The sequence below is a fragment of the Emys orbicularis genome, chromosome 13, assembly GCF_028017835.1.
Source record: "Emys orbicularis isolate rEmyOrb1 chromosome 13, rEmyOrb1.hap1, whole genome shotgun sequence".
Taxonomy (NCBI): Eukaryota; Metazoa; Chordata; order Testudines; family Emydidae; genus Emys; species Emys orbicularis.
Window position 1 is genome coordinate 41,797,000 of NC_088695.1, and position 20,395 is coordinate 41,817,394.

The following is a 20,395-nucleotide window of genomic DNA, read 5'->3' on the forward strand; positions in this document are numbered from 1 at the left end:
TTGAACCCTGTTATAGTCTTGGCTTTCACAACATCCTCTGGCAAGGAGTTCCACAGGTTGACTGTGTGTTGTGTGGAAAAAATACTTCCTTTTGTTTGTTTTAAACCTACTGCCTATTAATTTCATTTGGTGACCCCTAGTTCTTGTGTTATGAGAAGGAGTAAATAACACTTCCTTATTTAATTTCTCCACACCATGCATGATTTTATAGATCTCTATCATATCCCCCTTTAGTCGTCTCTTTTCCTAGCTGAAAAGTCCCAGTCTTATTAATCTCTCTTCATATGTAAGCCGTTCTATACTGCTAATACTACTTGTCCTTTTCTGAACCTTTTCTAATTCCAATATATCTTTTTTGAGATGGGACAACTCCATCTGCATGCAGTATTCAAGATGTGGGTGTACCATGGATTTATATAGAGGCCATATGATACTTTGTCTTATTATGTATCCCTTCATGATTCCTAACATTCTGTTCACTTTTTTAACTGCTGCTTCACATTGAGTGGATGTTGTATAGGCAGCAAATGGTTGTGTAGGCAGTAAATAAAATTGGCAACCAATGAGGACAGTCTTGTATTTGATCCAACAAAAAATATAAAGTGCAAATTCTGTGAGTAGGCTGTATTTCGCATTCTCATATTTTGTTTTAGTTAATAATCAGCATTTAATGTAATTTCTTTGCCCTTTAGGATTGTAGAGGTCATTTCCACTTATTGCCTGTGAATTGAAGATAGTGGTTTTTTTTGTTTGTTTGTTTGTTTTTTAAATCTGCACCTACAACCCGTTATTCCTTCTTAAAAGGAAGTTATTGTCTCCCAATAGGGGATGAGCTGAAAGCATGTTCTGACTTCCTGTCATGAGTTAACTTGTAGCTACTCTTTTTTTATTATTTATTTCTCATGACAGTTACTGCAGTGGTTTGGATAGTTTATCTTGACTCTCCCCCTTAATTGTTCTGAATTGGCGCAAAGCCAGACTTTAAGAAATAATGTTCACTGTTTCTTCAGACTGCTTTGGGGCTAGGGGGCCAGCTCATAGTTTCAAACTGCCATTCTCCTTTTCCAGCAAGTTCTCCAATGGCTATTCAAGCAACCTGTCCTGTACCAAAGACTGCCATGTCTCAGCCTAAATCGTATCGGTATCTACCGGATATACCAAGCAAACTATACAATATGCAAAAACAGATTTGTGTTGTGAAAACTATCACATGTATTCATTCTGGATAGTTAAAATGTCTCCCCTCCATTACCTGAAACTTGTTGGGTTTTTTTTTCCAGATGCCTCTTGTTTGTTGCCAAGCAACCACAAGTGGTGTTTTGCATGTACATTAAGCATTATTTGCTGCTGTCTTTCATAATAGGAAATTTCTCTTTCCTCAGCTGGGATAAGTAATGCCCAGATTCTCTATTTGAAACAAATATTTATCTTTACTAACCTTAATTAATGGGTAAAATATACCATCTTTTAAAGTCTAGAAATCTACTTTGACAGCTGTTGTTTCCATATGTAGTGAATTGGTTAGTGGTCATTTCATTTATAATAACTAAAAGTTCGGGTTTTCTGAAAGTAATCTGCTCCATTGAAATCAAGTCAGTAATTAGATGTAGGAAAAATGGAGAGGCAAAGCTGTATAATACTGTTTACTTTGTAAAGAAAACAAATGTAATACAACTGTTGAAGTAGATTTACACGGTATTTCTGAATGTTCAAGGGAAATGTTTTTTCAACTAAACTGCTAAAGATGCTTATCCACAAATGCATTTTCCCCCAAATCTTGCTGATGGGTCTCTTGTTAGACCTGATCTAAACTTAAACTTTTGCCAGCATAGCAGTGTGTGTCAGGAGTGGTGACTTTTCCCCCCTTTCCTGACCAACATAGCTATGCTAGCAAAAGCCCTAGTGTTCATGCACTTTATATCCGCAAAAAAGTCCTTTTGCCAGTATAGCTTACTCCATTCAAAGAACTGGTTTAAAAGAACTATTTTGCTGGTATAAACGGCATCTCCAATGCGAGGATTGCTGGTATATACCTCTGCCAGTATAGCAGTACTGGCAAACATGTAGGCCAGACCCTAATTGCCACTGTTTATTCAACAGGAATCTGTGCAACCAATTAAGCTCTTACTAAGAGCATTATGTACTACCTACTCCGTACATCAGACACTGTGATTGCAGGTAGCAAGAAGCTTGAAAGGATTTTTTTTGTTTGTTTTATGAAGGGGGGAGCGGAAAATCTCATTGACTGAGGCTTCTATGTGGGGAATTTGTATACAGAGCTTGAACATGATGAAAATTTTAGTGGATTCATTAGTTCTTGAGAAATGGTACTTATGGAAAAGCTATTATAAATCACAATGCATATATAGTAAATACTTCATTGTATCAAGTGATTTTTTTTGCTTAGCAATTTTTTTATATTTAAAAAGCCTATTAATTGCTCTGGGTATTTACAGTAATATATAATTGTTATCAATATAAAGCAACATCTGCAACTGCATATGATATATTTACATACCACAATAATAATCATCTCCACTCTTAATATCCCTGGTCTCTCAAATATCTCAAAAAATGCCAGACAAATTGTAACTAAATCACTTACACCGTAGGTCATTCAGGAGGATAGAAACTATCATGTCAGAAATGAAGTTTTCAATAAAGCTTCGCTTTGATGTAATTAAGGATCAATCCATTTTGCATTTTATTGTTTTTTTTAATCTTTTTTGAACTGTAACATTTTCATCCTAGTCTCACTACAGTGTCAGATACAAATTTTTATTCTGTGCTTGTAATCCAGCAAAAATTAAGTTTTGGGTGGTTTTTTTGACAGAACTGACTTTCCCTGTTCACTCAAGCAGTAGTTTAGACAGTGAGCATGAATTTTTCTAGTTTTCAAACTATTTTCAAGTTTGTGGTGAATGTTAAAAAATTTACCTTTGGGGGGGGGGGAAATACCCAAAAAGTCATACTGTTGTTGCATATATGTATATTGAGGATAAACTGGTATTTAATTAAATACGTATTTTGTGTTTTGTGATGATTTATTTAGTGCAGAAGGGTGACCAAGTTGGTAAGATAAGTGGACTGCTAAGTCGGTTTTGGTTAGCAATCCTTATTATGAAAATGTTAATATTAAAGATGTTTGGAGAAACTTGTGCTTTAATATTGAGGCACACTACCATTTTGATTCTTATTACCTTGTTAAATGTGTGCTGCTTGACTGGGGGGAGACACTTAAGATACAGTATTGCAAGCATCAGTAAATGGTGATACACTGAAAATCTTGCATGTTATGACAAAATCATTGCAATGGCAATGTGACATATTTTAGTCTTCAAATATTTCAGCTGTGCTTATCATGTTATGTAATGTCCAACATGACACAAATCTAGTTCTACTCTTCTCTCACTTTCCTGTTATGGAAGTCTCCCATGACTAATCATTGTCTTTGTCTGTCTCTGGACCCCTTCTGTTTTTTGCTCTCTCTTTGATGGGATGACCAGAACGGTACTTAAAATGAAGTTATATCATATGGCATATTTCAAAGTTATATTCTATCCCATTTTTTAGGCAAAAAACAAAACAGGATGCTTATCTCTTTGTGTTGAGTGGATACTTTCTTTTTCCTGAGTTCTATAGTTTAAAATTTAACAATGTGTTAAGAGTTTAGATAATTTTAAATATGCACTACATTGCATTTCATTTATCATATTGCCCCTTCACCAGCTTTGTTGCATCCCTCAGAATTACCAGAGTTTTCTCTTGCATTGACTAATGTACTTTTGTCATATGCAAATGTTGCTACTTCACTATTTCATGTTTTCCCTATCTTTAATAAATATACTAAACATCAGTCCTAGTACAGCTACCTGGGGCATCTCATTATTAACCTTCTGATGTCTTGAAAATTGACCATTTATTCCTTCGCTTTGTCACTTAGCCATTTTTTAATCAATGACATAACTTTGCTCTTGAGCCATGATTGCTAAAGCTTTGTCTAGGGTGAGGAATAGCCCTCATTCAACAATTGGTATTGGCTTGTACCACTGTAGACAAGGGCATGCCAAGGTTCTCACTGCTTGAAATCCCAATTACTAGTAGGGGTAAACCTTGATTGTATGCAAACCCTGCATGCCCTTGTCCACATTTGAGTTAGTAATGGTGCTGCTTCACTGATTGCCAAACAGGGACTATTTCCAAGTGTAGTCAAGGCCTTAGTTTTCTTAATAGATTCTGTAAAAGGCTTCTTGGGAATCGAAATAAATTTACTGATTCTCCTTATCCAGTATTTTGTTGATATGCTAAAAAATTCTAGTACACTGGAGAGAGAGAATTTTCATGTATAGTAGTTATGCTATTTTGTCCTTATGTTCACCTAGGCGTTTAGTAATTAATTTTTTTTATTACTGCTTTATCTGGTATTATGTAAGGGTCACTGGATTGTAATTCCAGATAATCCCTAGGACCATTCTAAAGATTGTACATGTGCTATTCTCCAGAATAGTAGCTGATTTTAATTATTACAAGTTAAGGTATGCTTAAGTAACACACATGCCAAATCTGATTACTTTTAATTTCTTCACTCTTGGTTTCAAAGTTGTGAGGTTTTTTTAACTAATTCCTCTTTAAAAAAACAGAAAAACAAAAAACCCTCTCTTCCCCCCAAAGCTTAATATATCAGTGCTAGTTTTGGTAATCCTTCACCCGAGAATGTGGTGACTATTAGTAAGTATAGTTGAACCACTGTTGAAAAAAGTTGCTTTTGTTACTGAGCCTTAGTTTGAGTGGAACATCTCCTGTTTCATGGTCTAGAATTAATTATTCCAAAAAAGTAGTGGTTTGCTTTTCTAACCAATGTCACCAGCATATGAGAGAGTCAGTTTGTATGTGGGAGTTGCTTGACCAATACTGTATTATCACTTTGTTGTGGGTTTGCTAGTAATATGCATCTATTTTTAGCTAAACAATCACTCAAATAAGTGAGCAGCTTAACATAAATCAAAGCTTGAGCAACTGAAATTTTGTACAAGCTGGAACTTCATATAAAGTGTTAAATAGCTTTATTTCTGGGAACATTGTAATAAATATGACACTGCCAATGTAGAGCTCCTTAATAAATTAATTGAATTGGAGCTAAATTTGTAAATGTTTCAGAAAGGCAACTGGAGAAAGAAAGGAAGTATGAGATGAGAAATTTGCAGTGGAATAGGATAAACTATGCTAAAGTTAATAAAAGGTTTATATTGAGATTATAGCATTAAACCATACTTGCAAGTTATCAAAATAAAAATTATGGATGTGAAGGCAACTTTCAGGGTATTCGTACACTTGTCCGTATAGTAAATATTGCATTTGGCCCTGTTGGTGGTACATTTTGAAATAGCAGGCTTTTATTTTTTAAATGCTATTTGAATGTCAGTAAGACTTGAATAAAGTATTTACAGTTCAGTTAAGAATCAGAATAACAGTTTGATAAGCTGCCAAGTCACACTTGCCTTTTAATTAAATGTTTTGGTCTCCCTTCTTCACCTTGCGTTTTAAATATACAAATATCTACATTAATATTGGTGACCATTTAGTCAGTGAAATGTCAGCAAAACAAGACTGCCAGAAATACAAGTATTGCCTTTTCTAAATCTAAATGTGGAAAATCTTGTTGGTGTAAAGTTACATTGGTATAACCTATAGCATTGAAGGGAATATTTTTTGTGACTTTGGGGATGAGGATTCAATAAGTTTACACACCAGTCTTTTTTTATAAAGGCATCTCTATTGTGCATCAGTTTAGAGCTAGAAAGTGCTCATTTAACTGCTTTAAAATGACTTTCTGGTTTTATATTCTGATCACTTGTTGCTTAGGCCTTATCTAGGCTTTTACCATAAATATCCCACTGTTGATAACCACCTGCTCAGCTTCTTTGGTGGTAGCAATGGAAGGGCACGAGTGCAGACATACCAATAAGATTTACTTGGAGCTCTAACTATTGTGCCATGTAGACTTGTTCTGAACAGAGTTACACAACTTGGTAGTTAATGTGGTATCTGCAGGGAGCCCTGTCTGGACTGTTGGTTCGACCATGGTTGTTGCTGGAGGAAACTTCTGGCCAAAAAACCCCCAAACCTAGTGTAGACAAACCTTTCACATTCACTGCCTGTTTTATGGTAAGAGACCATTTATCGGGCAGAAAAATATTCCCTTTTCTTCTCTTCATGAAGAGAAATGCAAAGCGGGGCTGCACTTGCTGTTAGTGAGTGAATAAGAGTCTAGTACTATCTAGTATTATCCTGAGAGTCTAGTACTAGTCAATCTAAAGAACTTTGCTGGAATCCAGGATGGAACTTTAGTCTTCCTATTAAAGAGGATTGGAAGACTACTTCTGAAAAATTTTGAATAACCTTTGCCTAGGAATGTGAATACTGTATCATATAAGATAGAAAAGGATGAATAGGCTGATGGTAATACCTTACAGGGGAAAAAATGTAATGTGATTATTCCTTAAGCTGTAAACTCATTTTCCTCTGAAAAATATTCCTACAACTGGTCCATTTGTGAATGTCATTTTTGTATTATGTTCATTAATTCACCTTGCTGAGGAAAGAAATAATCTTTCAAGAATTAAATATAAATAGACCTGCTTCTGCCACATAGTAACCATATTTCTAATCCTTGTATATGGTTAATTTGGGACAACCTGAGAGAAAATTTGTATATTGATAGTTGGCATGGCAATCAGTGTAAGGAGGTTGATTTTTTTTTCTAGTAAAACATATTTGTATCAAAGTTTGAATGGACTCCTAACTAGCTGTCTTGCTGATATTGAAGTGTGTCTTAACATTAAATTGTGTTGCTCTACAAAATTCTATAATTTTAATTTCTGATAGTTTAGTAATTAGTCCTGTGATTATGATACTGAGGTGCAGCTTTTCAAGCAGTTGTCTTTGACTTCTCGGGCCTCTTTTTAGGGGGGAGAAGTTAGAACAGCAGGTTAAACCAATATTTGAAGAAGCTGATGTGTATACTGAAATTTGTTTTAATAGAATCAGAATTTTTATTTCAGTTAATATTGTATATAAAGGAAATACCTCTAAAAATGAAAATTACCTACTATTCATGCATTTTATTTTTCCACAGGAAAACGTTCAAAGTAGATGACATGTTATCAAAAGTAGAGAAAATGAAGGGAGAGCAAGAGTCTCACAGGTATTACCTGCTCATATTTTTATCAATAAGTCATGTATGGCTGTCAATGAGGGAACAGGATAAAAGGGAGTGATTATTACAAGGTGCAGTACCTGCCACATGAGTGCAGTGTAGCATCCAATTAATATTTGATGAGTATGCACTCTTAATAGTTTGAGTACTTGCAAAATATAAGAAATTGAGAGCATAAAAGACCGGGTTACAAAGGATCTGGCTTTCTGTTGGGATAGACTTTCCAGTATTTCTACTCTTCATATTTCAAGCATCTTAAGCGTCTTTGTTAGCTTTTAAAAAATAAAAACAAACTTGCTCTTAACTGAGTTGCAGTGTCAGCAACTGATCCATGAAAATTATATTTAAGCAGTGGAGAAGATTTGCATTGTCTTTATTTAGCAAGATTCTGACTGTAATATTCTCATTTTTCATGTGATTAGTTTCTGCTCTGCTTGCTGCTTTCACAGGTTCCTTTATTCCTGGTCTTTATGAAAAGAGATTAAATTTTTCATTGAATGAATTTAACAACTTTTTAAATATTGAAGTGCGTGTATTTTAGAACTCTGTAATTTACTTTTACAGTGCTCTTAATAAAAGAAACTTAATTTCTAGGGCTGTCAAAAAAAGCAATCAAAAAGATTAATCGTGCGATCAAATAGTAATAGAATGCCATTTATTTAAATATTTGTGGATGTTTTCTACGTTTTCAAATATGTTGATTTCAATTACAACACAGAATACAAAGTGTACAATGCTCACTTTATATTTATTTTTGATTACAAATATTTGCACTGTAAAAAACAAAAATAGTATTTTTCAATTCCCCCATTGCAAGTAGTGTAGTGCATTGTCTTTATCATGAAAGTTGAATTTACAAACGTAGAATTATGTAAAAAAATACAACCTGAATTCAGAAATAAAACAATCTAAAACTTTAGAGCCTACAGGTCAACTCAGTCCTAGTGTTTGTTCAGCCAATTACTCAGACAAAGTAGTTTGGTTACATTTGCAGGCGATAATGCCCACTTCTTGTTTACAATGTTACCTGAAAGTGAGAACAGGCGTTCACATGGCACTGTTGTAGCCACTGTCACAAGATATTTACCTGCCAAGTGCGCTAAAGATTCATATGTCCCTTCGTGCTTCAACTAGCATTCCAGAGGACATGCGTCTATGCTGATGACAGGTTCTGCTCGCTAACAATCCAAAGCAGTACAGACTGACGCATGTTCATTTTCATCATCTGAGTCAGATGTCACCAGCAGAAGGTTGATATTTCTTTTTTGGTGGTTCGGATTCTATAGTTTCTGCATCGGAGTGTTGCTCTTTTAAGACTTCTGAAAGCATGCTCCACACCTCATCCCGTCAGATTTTAGGAGGCACTTCAGATTCTTAAAGCTTGGGTCGAGTGCTGTAGCTATCTTTAGAAATGTCACATTGGTACCTTCTTTATGTTTTGTCAAATCTGCAGTGAAAGTGTTTTAAAAATTAACAATATGTGCTGGGTCATCATCCGAGACTGCTATAACATGAAATATATGGCAGAATGCGGGTAAAACAAAGCAGGAGACCTACAATTCTCCCCCAAACAGTTCAGTCACAATTTTAATTAACGCATTATTTTTTTTAATGAATGTCATGAGCATGGAAGCATGTCCTCTGGAATGGTGACTGAATCATGAAGGGGTATATGAATGTTTAGCATATCTGGCACGTAAAGGCATTGCAGTGCCGGTTACAAAAGTGCCATGCGGATGCCTGTTCTCACTTTTAGGTGACATTGTAAATAATAAGCAGGCAGCATTGTGTCCTGAAAATGTAAATAAGCTTGTTTGTCTTTGCAGTTGGCTGAATAAGAAGTAGGACTGTGTGGACTTGTAAACTCTAAAGTTTGATATTGTTTTGGTTTTGAGTGCAGTTATATAACAAAAAAAATCTACATTTGTAAGTTGCACTTTCACGATAAAGAGATTGCACTCAGTACTTTTATGAGGTGAACTGAAAAATACTATTTCTTTTATCATTTTTAGAGTGCAAATATTAATCAAAATTAATATAAACTGAGAACTGTACACTTTGTATTCTGTGTTGTAATTGAAATCAATATATTTGAAAATGTAGAAAAACATCCAAAAATATTTAATAAATTTCACTTGGTATTCTATCGCTTAACAGTGCGATTAAAACTGCAATTATTCGCAATTAATTTTTTTGAGTTAATCATGTGAGTTAACCGCGATTAATTGACAGCCCTATTAATTTCATTACCTTTAATGGCCTTTTCTTATTCTATTATGGTGCTCATTGTAGTGAAAGCTGTTCATTAAAGATTGCAAGATTTCCACCATAACCCTCTATTCTCATCTGCTGGTGGGGAAAAAACTCCTTTGGTCTGAGGCTTTCTGTGTTTGATCTGAGCCTACATAGGTACATTTTTAAAAAAAATGTATATGCTTCCCTCAGCAGTGCTTGAACTGTTGAAGCAAGTCGGGGTGGTGGGGACGGGGGGGACTTTGCTTTAAAGAAACATTTTAAATGTTTTTTATGCAGAGAAGAAAGGAGGCTGATCTTAAACTGTGAACATCATGTTTGACTTGCTCAGTGGGAATTGTTGCTGTGCATTTGAAGAAAAAAAAAAAAGTTATGCTATTAAGCAATGAAATGGTGGATTTAATGAATGCATAGCTAAGTTTAGTAAGTTTTGCAGTTTGCCATTGTGGAAGTAAGCAAACAGGTGAGTTTAAAATGTGGAGTTATGAAAAGCATACTTGTGTAGATTCATGTAGGTGGAACTAAAAGTTTCTAAACAATTTTAAAGGTTTGAATCTAATTTTTTTGAAAAGCATTTGGATCCTTTCGAGCAGTGGTGGGCAAGCTGCGGCCCGTCAGCATAATCTGCTGGCGGGCCGCGAGACAGTTTGTTTGTATTGACCGTCCGCAGGCAGAGCTGCCCACAGCTCCCAGTGGCTGCGGTTTGCTGTTCCCAGCCTATGGGAGCTGCGGGAAGCGGCGGCCAGCGTGTCCATGCTTCCCACGCTGCTTCTCGCAGCTCCAATTGGCCGGGAACGGTGAACCGCAGCCACTGGGAGCTGTGGGCGGCCGTGCCTGCGGACAGTTAATGTAAATGAACTGTCTTGCCGCCTGCCAGTGGATTACCATCACGGGCCGCAGGTTGCCCACCACTGCTTTAGAGTATTAGCTTTATTTTGTTCCCATTTTGATCTTGTACAGAAGACATTTAAAATAGAGTAAGGTATGCATCTTCCTGCTCCAATATAAGTATTTGAGATGTCAGCTCTTACTTGCAAGGTCTGACGACATAATTAGAAATCTTCAAAGTTCAACATAGCAAATCTAAAACTTGGAGTGACAAAATTCTGCTTATTTTGACATTGTGATGGTTGTAGAAAAACAGATATTCAGGTAACTAGTATGTTGTCTCCATAAACCACAAACAGTTATTGACAAATTGGCCAACAGTGGGCCAAAGGTCCCTGAAACATAATTTTATTTTGGTTTTCTATATCCAATTAATAGCTTAATTGACTTCCAAAGAAGTGTATCTGGACTGACTTTTTATAACAAATTACAGTGCAAATCAACTTTAAACAGCTCAGGTATAAAACATTGGAAACTTTAAGAAAATGAAAGTGTCTCTTACATAGCTAAAAATAGTTGCACATCCTATACCTATCCTGAGCAACTTACTGTAAGTTTATAGCTATACTCCTGTTTTTATAAAGCTGCTTTCTGCTGTACTGAAAGACTCTCAAACTTGAGAGGGAGAGTGAAACTGATTGCTTGCAGAGAACTCTCAAATGCAAAAAGTAAACAATTTAAAAATATCTAATCTCTCAATTAGTGTTTTGTGACAGTAGCTGATAAAAGAAATCACACTTCTCTGAAAGTAAGTTGATATCTGTCCCATTTACTGTCAGCATTTTGGAATGTGCACAATATATACTTCATTTGAATTTGACTTGTATAGGTGAACTGAAAATAAAAATCCCCAAATCAGTAATCTGTGCGGACTTGCATTTTAATTTAGTTTTCTCTATTTACTTTCCAGTACCAGATTGGAAGGGTTGGATTCCCTTTCAGCTGTTAATATTGCAGACACCCAACATATGCAATGAACACTGCTCCTTTCATAAGTATTTGATGCCTCAGTAATTACAATTGCACTTAATAGTTTCAATTGCAGACCCCTAAAGATTTTGCTGGTGATTATGCATTTTGGTTCCAGCAGTATTCTGAGATTGGTGACATTGTGACCATTTTGCTACTATTAAGCATTTGGTGCACTATACTCTAATGAACAAGATTTGTAATAGAGGCTTAACAGTTTTATTTGATGGATATCATAAGTACAGAAAACTTCACCATATTCTATCAATCCACAAATATTAAATCTGTATTCATTAATAGAGCAAATGAATAACATATAAGCAGTTGGTAGAAACTATGATGGGAAGACACTAAAGCATACATTGTACTTCTGAGGTTTTAGGTGCAATTCCAGTGAATGAAAATTAGAATTTCTTCCCTATCCTAAATTAGACATTGAGCTACCTTATTATTTTAGGAAGGAATATGGTGGAATTTCATTAACCCTGTTTATGAATGTCCACAGTAATTATTTTGCTATGGGGTATGGTGTATCCTGATGAGCAGGTCACATTTAGTTCTTCATGCTGGCTTTATATTCTCCTTTAGTGCAAAAACTATTGATAATCAGCTAAAACATTTCTATAGGTTGTGTTTAATGGTTTATGAAATTTTATGCTTTCTATAAATTATGGAACAGAGCCAGACAATGGAAAGATTGTAACATACGTGACCAACCAGAACATTAGAGAAGCTATTTCACAAACTGAGAATCATTCAGATGTGCTTTTGCACTCTTCTTTATAGGCCTCTGAGGGAAAGTATGCTTTGCAAAGTTTTGTAAAATATTAGCTGAAAATTGGTCATGAAGCACATGTGCTACATTGAAATCAGTTTATTTTGGGAATTGTGTAAATCAGTAACTAAACACTATTAATTTATTCACTAATCCAGTTAAATTGGTTTTGGTTACAATTGTGAATTGTAAAAGTATTGCTTGCTTGAAATAAGCCAGATGGATCTCTGGTTTCCAAGGCTTGTTCTGTGATCTTACTGAATCAAAATATCCAAGTTTAAAATTCATTTCTGTTTGGCCTAACACCAAAATGTTTTGCTTTGCTCCCTCTACTAAACCTTAACTTTTAAAAATATAAAATAAAGTCCTCATCCTCCTGATGATAATGCAGTCTGGCACTATAACATTCTTTCATTCTGATGTAGTATACAAATCAGTTTAAGCATTGTCTTGTAAATATAAAGCAATTGGGGTACTTATTAAAACATCAATAGTTTGAGGATTTCAGGAAATACTTGTCATGCACTGACCAAGCACTCCAAGAAAGTCTGTGTTCTAGGGTCGATTTGATTTTTTTAACTCAAAACCATTTAAATCACCATTTTTAATCGTGATTTAAATCAAGCAGGAAATCTTGATTTTAAACCTATTTTTAATTGTTTTTGCAATTTTATTTTTTAATTTTTTTTCTAAAGAGTTAAGTGTTAAAACATGTTGATTTACAATGAAATTTAGCCTTTACACTAAATATCGTGGTACTTCTTGCTAACCTAGTGCGCGAGCGCGCGCTCTCTCTCTATATATTTCTTAAATAACATCTATTAGATACTTGATTTTTGTTTTTATATGTTAGAAAATGCTGAATGATGCGTTTCTTATTTACTAGACTTTTTTTTTACTTGTGATTTGTCAAGCTATACTTGGATGGAAATTAGAATTTAAAATGCACAAAACTACCTTTTTTTTTATTAAAACTACTTTAAGTATACCAGATGCATAAGAATAAAAATTCATCAAAATATAAAACATTTTATAAAACATGCATTTAAAACTAAGCAAGTATTCTCTATCGTTCGTGAATTGAACTGAATGTTTCTGGTCACCATGTCCTTCAGTATTTTAGGACAAGTAGATGTCATTCTCTTATACCTAGGTTTATTCATACATTGGAAGAGGGAAAACAAGCTTTCCTGCTTTTTCAGCTTCCCGTCAGTTTTTAATTTGAGTGAAATAGTCACAGAACTGAACTAGCTGAATAAACTGAAATGAAAAATATAGTCTCTCTGCAACTGCAGAAGAGGCTGCTGCTGTCAAAAGCTGGTTTAGCACTTCAGCAAACTCTGGTTCTAGTTGCTTAGCCCAGTGGTCTCCAAACATTTTTGATCGCGCACCCCTATCAATAAAAAAATTTTGAGCATGCACCCCCTGCCACGCCGCAGGGCTCTACCATTTTTGCCACCCCAAGCGCGCGCGCAAAAAAAAAAAAAAAGAGGCTCCTCCTACCGCGCACCCCAGAGGATCCTCTTGCGCACCCCACTTTGGAGACCACTGGCTTAGCCAATGACTTCCACCAGTTCAGTGGTTTGATTTTCATTAAAAGTTTGGCAGCAAGTACGTATTGCTTAATATTATAGTATATTTAGACCTTAACATAGATTGTCATAATTTCAAATTTAACTTTAAATAGTTTTGGGGAAAAAGTATTTAAATAAAAAAATTCAATTTAAATCTGATTTTTTATAAATCAATTTTATTTCTCCTGCTGGGTTCATAAATGGTTCTGGAGCCTCACAGGCCATATTAGAAAAAAAAATTAGTGAAGTTATTCAGGATGGCCAACTGCCCCAAATTAAATGTTTTTAATGCTGTTGTGACTTATATGGGATACTATCCAGTATGACAATATTTCGTCAAATATTATAGATTCTATATGTAGAAGACTTAAGCATATTCAGATTTTTAACCTCTGGTCATAGAGTGACAGCTATTTCCAGAATAATTTCATATTAATTTTTCAACCTTATCCAAATGTATTAAATTACCTCATTGAGTTTAGTAAATCCACCTTATCCAAATCTTAAAGTAGTATAATACGAAAAGTAGGATAATAAACTACAGTAATATAAAATACACAGTAATCAAACCATTAACTGCATGTGTGGGAGGGTGTATGTGTATTAAAGGTGGGGCTGCTAGTCCCACCTATTAAGGTTGACCATCAGTTGTCATAAGATCCAGTTTTCAGTTGCTAATAATTTTACCTGACTTCAGAATTGTGCCTTTTGCTATCCCATGAAAATAGACCCAAATTTTATCAAGTTATAGTAAGCCTTTGAAAAACTGTAGTTCACGTATGCTTAGTAGAGACTTCTGAGATTTAGCTGCTAAAATCCAAGAAGATCCTATTCTCACTGCGCATGCTTGAGCCTCTCACAGCTCCTTGTGCTCACCAGACTGCATGTGCCATTGCCACAGTGACTGAGGCCTGGTCCACACTAACCCCCCACTTCGAACTAAGATACGCAACTTCAGCTAAGTGAATAACGTAGCTGAAGTCGAAGTACCTTAGTTTGAACTTACCGCGGGTCCAGACGCGGCAGGCAGGCTCCCCCGTCGACTCCGCGTACTCCTCTCGCGGAGCAGGAGTACCGGCGTCGACGGCGAGCACTTCCGGGATCGATTTATCGCGTCTAGACAAGACGCGATAAATCGATCCCAGAAGATCGATTGCTTACCGCCGGACCCGGAGGTAAGTATAGACGTACCCAGAGTCTGCTTCAGCCCAGGGCTACAGGTGAGAGAGCCAGACTTTCTCTGTAATGGCTGCTGCGGGCTGGAGCTGGCCAGTGGAACTGTGAGCAGGGAGCCTGTCATGTCACTCAATTAACCACCTTGCTGGAACCCAGGCTGGAGGAGGAAGCAGTGTGATTGGAATGCTGAGGGGACAAAAGCCAGACTGGGAAGAAAGAATGGAGTAAATTGTGACAAGGAGTCTGGGGAGGTTTGGGGGAGGGGGAAATGGGAGGATGAGACTGTTTGGGGGTGGAGGGCTGGGACTTGGAGGCAAGGTGACAGAAGAGTGACAGGGAAGTTGGGATGGCAGCTTTCAACTGCCATAACCATGAGACAGTCCTTTCTGTTCCTGCAGTCCCCTGCCTTATACACCACACATCTTCTAACTTCAGCAGATGAAGTTGGGATTTTACAGATAGCAGCCTCTCTTTTTACGCAGTCCTGATTCATCCCCAGAGCAGGTTAATCCTGTGCACTAATACTGGGGCCCTGTGGGGAAAATATAGTATGTGATTATGTAATATAAGACTGTATCATAGTGCATATGCACAGGCAACTCTAATTCTATCACTCCCTAACTTTTGAGTGCCTGACGTTTCAATCAGAATGTTCTTTTAGCATAGATTTTGTGTGTAGTATATTACAAAATACACCCTCAAACCCTTGTCTTCAGGCACTGAGTATTCATTAAGGTAGTGGTCAAACCCTCTGCCTTCTGAAAATGCTGATCCACGCAGGGGTACCTTTCTATATGCAAAGAAGTTTGTCTTAAAATTTGCATCCAACTCCTATATTAAATATGCTGAAGCTTTAGAAGTTACTAAGTGACTGGGAGACAGTTTATTCACTTCTTGATTATAGATCTGATTCTGGTTATAGATTGATTCTGAGGAATAATGTACTGAATAACCTGTGATTTTTTTGAGGCGAAAATACGTATTTATTCTAACAACTTTTTTTTCCTGTTTAGCTTGTCTGCCCATCTGCAACTCACATTTACTGGTTTCTTCCATAAAAATGGTATGTCTGTTAAAATTCATTATACAACTAGATTATAATGTGTAATAAACCTCTTAAAAGTTCAGTATTGGGGGTACAGTACACTTGAGCTGAATAGATTTGCCATATATTAAAATCCCAGATGTTTGTACAGTATTTTTTAATTGCTTTGAGTTCAACTATCCCACTAGCACAATACTTATATATTTTACTTTTTACAATAGAAAAATGTGTACCTTCTCATGTGTACTTTAGATAAGTGCTTTGTGACTTAATACTAAGCAATAAAATGTTGCAAACTTTCACTCAGTACATGCAGATTCTATTAAAAGCTTAAAGTCTTTGTCGTGCTTTTAAACAGTTATTAATAGATAAAAGTAGAGTTGAGTTGTTCTCTTTAAGCAAGTATCCATATGGAATTCTTCAGGTTTTCTTGGGAATTTGAAGTGGAACAAAAAAAATCAAGAAATGCTAAATTCATATTTTGAGGTTCCACAAAGTTGGAAGAATATTTTCATTGATATAAAATATAGTCCAGAAATGAGACTGAAAATGCTATACCTAGGTCTTTAAAGATGAACTGAAATAATCTTGTATTTTGCTAATGATTTACGGTTGTAAATATCTGTATGTATAATATGTGCAGCCTTAACTTCACAAAAAGTTAATAGAATTCTTGAACTACCAAGACCTGAGTCCATGGTTCTGTTTCTCCTTCAGTTAAAACAGGAAGCTGTGTTCTTTATGGTGCTTTAGATAGTTAATTTATTAACTCTTACATACCCGAATTCAGTTCTTTGCAGATAAGTAAAAGAAGATGACTTTCAAATATTTTATTTTAAAACATTTATTTCCAACTTTTAAATGAACACGTATTCTGTTAATGACCTTTTTTGTATTATTCAAAAAATATTCAGCTCACTTAAAGATCTATATTTTTAGTATGGGTAATGGTGTCTGCAAACATTTATGCTCTCTGAACATTTTGTATACTTTACTTGGCCTGGAAATTGTTCCAAAATACACTTAAATTATGGTTAGTAGCATCTGGATTTGAAAAACTATTTTGCCAGTGATAAATAGGAATTTTGTTTTGGTGAGTGCGTGTTGCTCCCTTGATCTAGGAATACTTCTGAGTGTTCCTTTTGTGGATTTGAAGAGGAATATCCAAAGAAGAGTGCTGGTCCCACTGCTGCCCTGATTCCATTTGGGAATACTCATCTTCCGTTTATTCCCTCAGGAATTTTTCAACTTGTTGCCTCTACTCTAATGCTTTATCATGGAAGCAACAAGGAGATCAAGGAGCCCATACCCTGTGGTGAGAGCAGAAGCAAAAGAAATCATTGTTTCTCCCCAGGGCCTGGCAGAGGATGGGGGCAGGGGGGAAGGAATGCATAGTGCTATAGTCTAGCTTCAGACACCTAATGATCCATTCCTCCCAGGTATGGCCTATGGACAACACCTAATGGGAAGCATACTATACACAACTTCAAATAGTCGATGTATAGAATGGGGATGCACGGGTGCTCTCTGTGGGCCCTGCTGACAGACCCTGTCTTTTAATTTAATTTCTGACTTAGACTTCCTGTGTTAGTAGGTTTGAGCAGATTTTTCAAGCTGTTAGCATATTTGCTGTAAGTCATTCTATGACTGTTGGTAATGTGACTGTGCTGTTTAACTATGAAATCCTCATACGCTGGTGCTGCTATTTCAGTAGAGGACTATGCATAGTGAGAACAATATGATTGCATGTTCATCCTAAAGAACATCTCTCATGAGCAGTAGTGAATACTAAATATAGAAAGTTTTATGACAGAGTAGCCATTGACATGCTTTTTTGGTGTGATAGTAAAAATGATTCCAGAAGCTCTCAGAATAATGCTAACTATTTTTTATTTTGCAAATTAAACACGGCTATGGTTTTTTTTGTATATCTGCTGGTAGGTATTCTTTGATAGGAATGTCTTTCTGTGAACATTTGCATACTTGCCTGAACAGGATTAATTTTCAAATTAACAGTGAAAGATTCTCTTAAAACTAAAAAGAAAGTAAATCCATTACAATTCTTAAGGTTGCTAATGTCCCTGTAAGTAATTAAAATTTTCAGATGCGCTACCAAGATTGTTACTAAATTAAAAACAGATCATGCTTGTTCAGTGTGAATATAATGCCAGTAGGAAGGTTAGTTAGGAGACACAGGGCATGGTCTCTAGTATGCTCACAACTCTTTGCCATCCCATCTGTTCTGATAGGTGTGATTGAACATTTTACTTGGTGTCTGAGATTTTGGCTTTGGGTGAGGGCTAGTTGGTTTAAGCTTAACACAGATCAGACGGGTGTATCCTGAGGTAATAGGGTGGGGGTGGCAACTAGAAGAAATGGGCAGATTATGAAAGTCCTTTGATTGTGAAACTGAGTAACAAACTGAATATACTGCTGCAATTTTAAGTGTTAGCATCTAGCTGGCACTGATAGTCTTGGTCAAAGCTGCTACCTTGAACTATCAGTTAAATCTGTGCTGGTCAAGAGCAAAACCTCTTTTTTTTGGATGTAGACCTTTCTACAGTTATCTGCCTTTGTTGTCGTCATACTATTATGATGTTCTCTGGGGATGCATCTTAACTCAAGTTAGTGAAGAATATGGTTTCCAGTTCAGTGGTGCAACATGCAGAAAGCACATTGTAAGGCCATCTGTTTCACTGCTTTTCATGAAGCCATGGTGTGAGATATATGTACTTTTTTTATATAGTGGGTGCTGTGGGCAGTTTTTATTTTGGCTGGAGTTAGCTTGGATAAATAAATTACTGGGTTCGGGATTTTTTTAATCTTTTAGTTTATATTCGTATTTACACAAGCACCTAGAGCCATGAATAGTGCTCTGACATACACTTGCAGAAATAAAATTATTCAGCTGAGTAAGGAAGAAAAGAATTGGACTTCAGGAATGTTGCCAGTTAATTTAATAAGGATTTGATATAATGCAGAGGTTAATTTACTTAATAACCAGGGGATCAGTAAAATAGACTAGTTCACACTACACTCAAATTGTCTGAAATAGTTGTATTTTACTTTGTGATGGTTCTAAATTTCAGTTTTAAGAGAACAGCATTAGATCTGTTCAGTGCTGGACTGGTCAGTCTATATTGCCAGAGACTGAACTTGTCTTCCAGAAAGTTCATCTTTAGATCATGTGCAAAGTAAAATTTGAAATTGTTTTCTTATGCAAAACACACATTCTAAATTAATGCATTCTTGTTAGATAATATCTTAAATTCACATGATGAGGCCTTTATTTATACTGTAAATGTGTTTTAACACAGATTTTTATTGGCATTGCTGATCGTACTACTGGTAATAAACACCTTGAAGATTACATCAATTGGAAAATCTGTAGCACAGGAATTGTAAAATTATTTTAAACTGCATTTTTTCCCCCAGTTCTCTCAGTCTCTGGCACTCCTCTTGGGGTTGAGAGTTGAGATTTCTAACTTATGGCATTTGGGTCCTTGGCAATGATGCAAAGTAAATTGTAGATTTGGGAGGAGTAAATAATTTTTTATGGGAAATAATTTACATCATTCACCTGAAACTGGAGTTTTCTGGCTTTTCTTAACAAATCCACATTTGCCCTTTCTTTCCTATTGCTTTAGAAGATTGTAGTTGGTGAATGTTCTGCTCTGCCTCTGGGCTGTACTATGAACCTGTACAGTACCCTCAATTACAGTTATAGCAGTATTGGGTACATGTTTATGATGTAAACTGTATTTTGGCATGTGGATCTGTGGGGGAGACTTATTTGGATAACTCCAGTTATAGGTACATTTTTCAGTTTTTTACTGGCTGTTTCCTTTATTTAAAAGGAGAGTTAAAACTAGAGTTGTACTTTACTAATAACCAAGAGCTTAAAAAAAAGACCAATGGAAGTGAGTTTGGCCTTTTCTGTTAAACTTTCAAACATTACAGATCAACTTACATTTTTAATCTGCTAATAATGGAGCAATTATAAAGTAAGGTTCTTTCTCAAGATGGGGAGCACTGAAATTTCAATGGGTGTGTGTGACTTCAGAACTTTGCAGTAAGTCCTTGTTTCTGAAAATGGCAGAGATTTAAAAAAAAAAAATCTCCAGTAAACTTATGGCACTGAATAGAGTTGTTACTTTTTCAAGACTTAAAATATTTTTCTGTTTAGATAAGCCATCACAAAACTCAGAGAATGAACAAAATTCCGTAACCCTGGAAGTACTGCTTGTGAAAGTTTGCCACAAGAAAAGAAAGGTAACATGACTTGAGAAACATTTAATAAATGTTAAAGTGCAAAACTTAATTGATTCCTAAACATCTCTTTAGCCTCCAGGTTGGTAATGTTAGTTAATGACAGCATGATGCTTCAGTTAAGAGATTAAATTGGTCTTAAACTTACATTACTACTAGAGAACAGTAGCTGTCTAAATTACTTTCTGTTGATTATGGATGGAATGTTCAAAAGCACTTAACATTGGCTT

The 20,395-nt window shown here is 35.8% G+C and overlaps 1 protein-coding gene across 1 annotated transcript in view; it reads left to right on the forward strand.

Moving 5' to 3' along the window:
* Positions 1 to 20,395, forward strand: part of SUZ12 (SUZ12 polycomb repressive complex 2 subunit) — a 50,010-nt gene that overhangs the window by 4,762 nt on the left and 24,853 nt on the right. Inside the window, exons 4-6 of the mRNA XM_065415612.1 lie at positions 7,136 to 7,204; positions 15,865 to 15,914; positions 20,083 to 20,168. Coding sequence (XP_065271684.1) covers positions 7,136 to 7,204; positions 15,865 to 15,914; positions 20,083 to 20,168 — 205 coding nt within the window. The remainder of the gene's footprint in view (positions 1 to 7,135; positions 7,205 to 15,864; positions 15,915 to 20,082; positions 20,169 to 20,395) is intronic.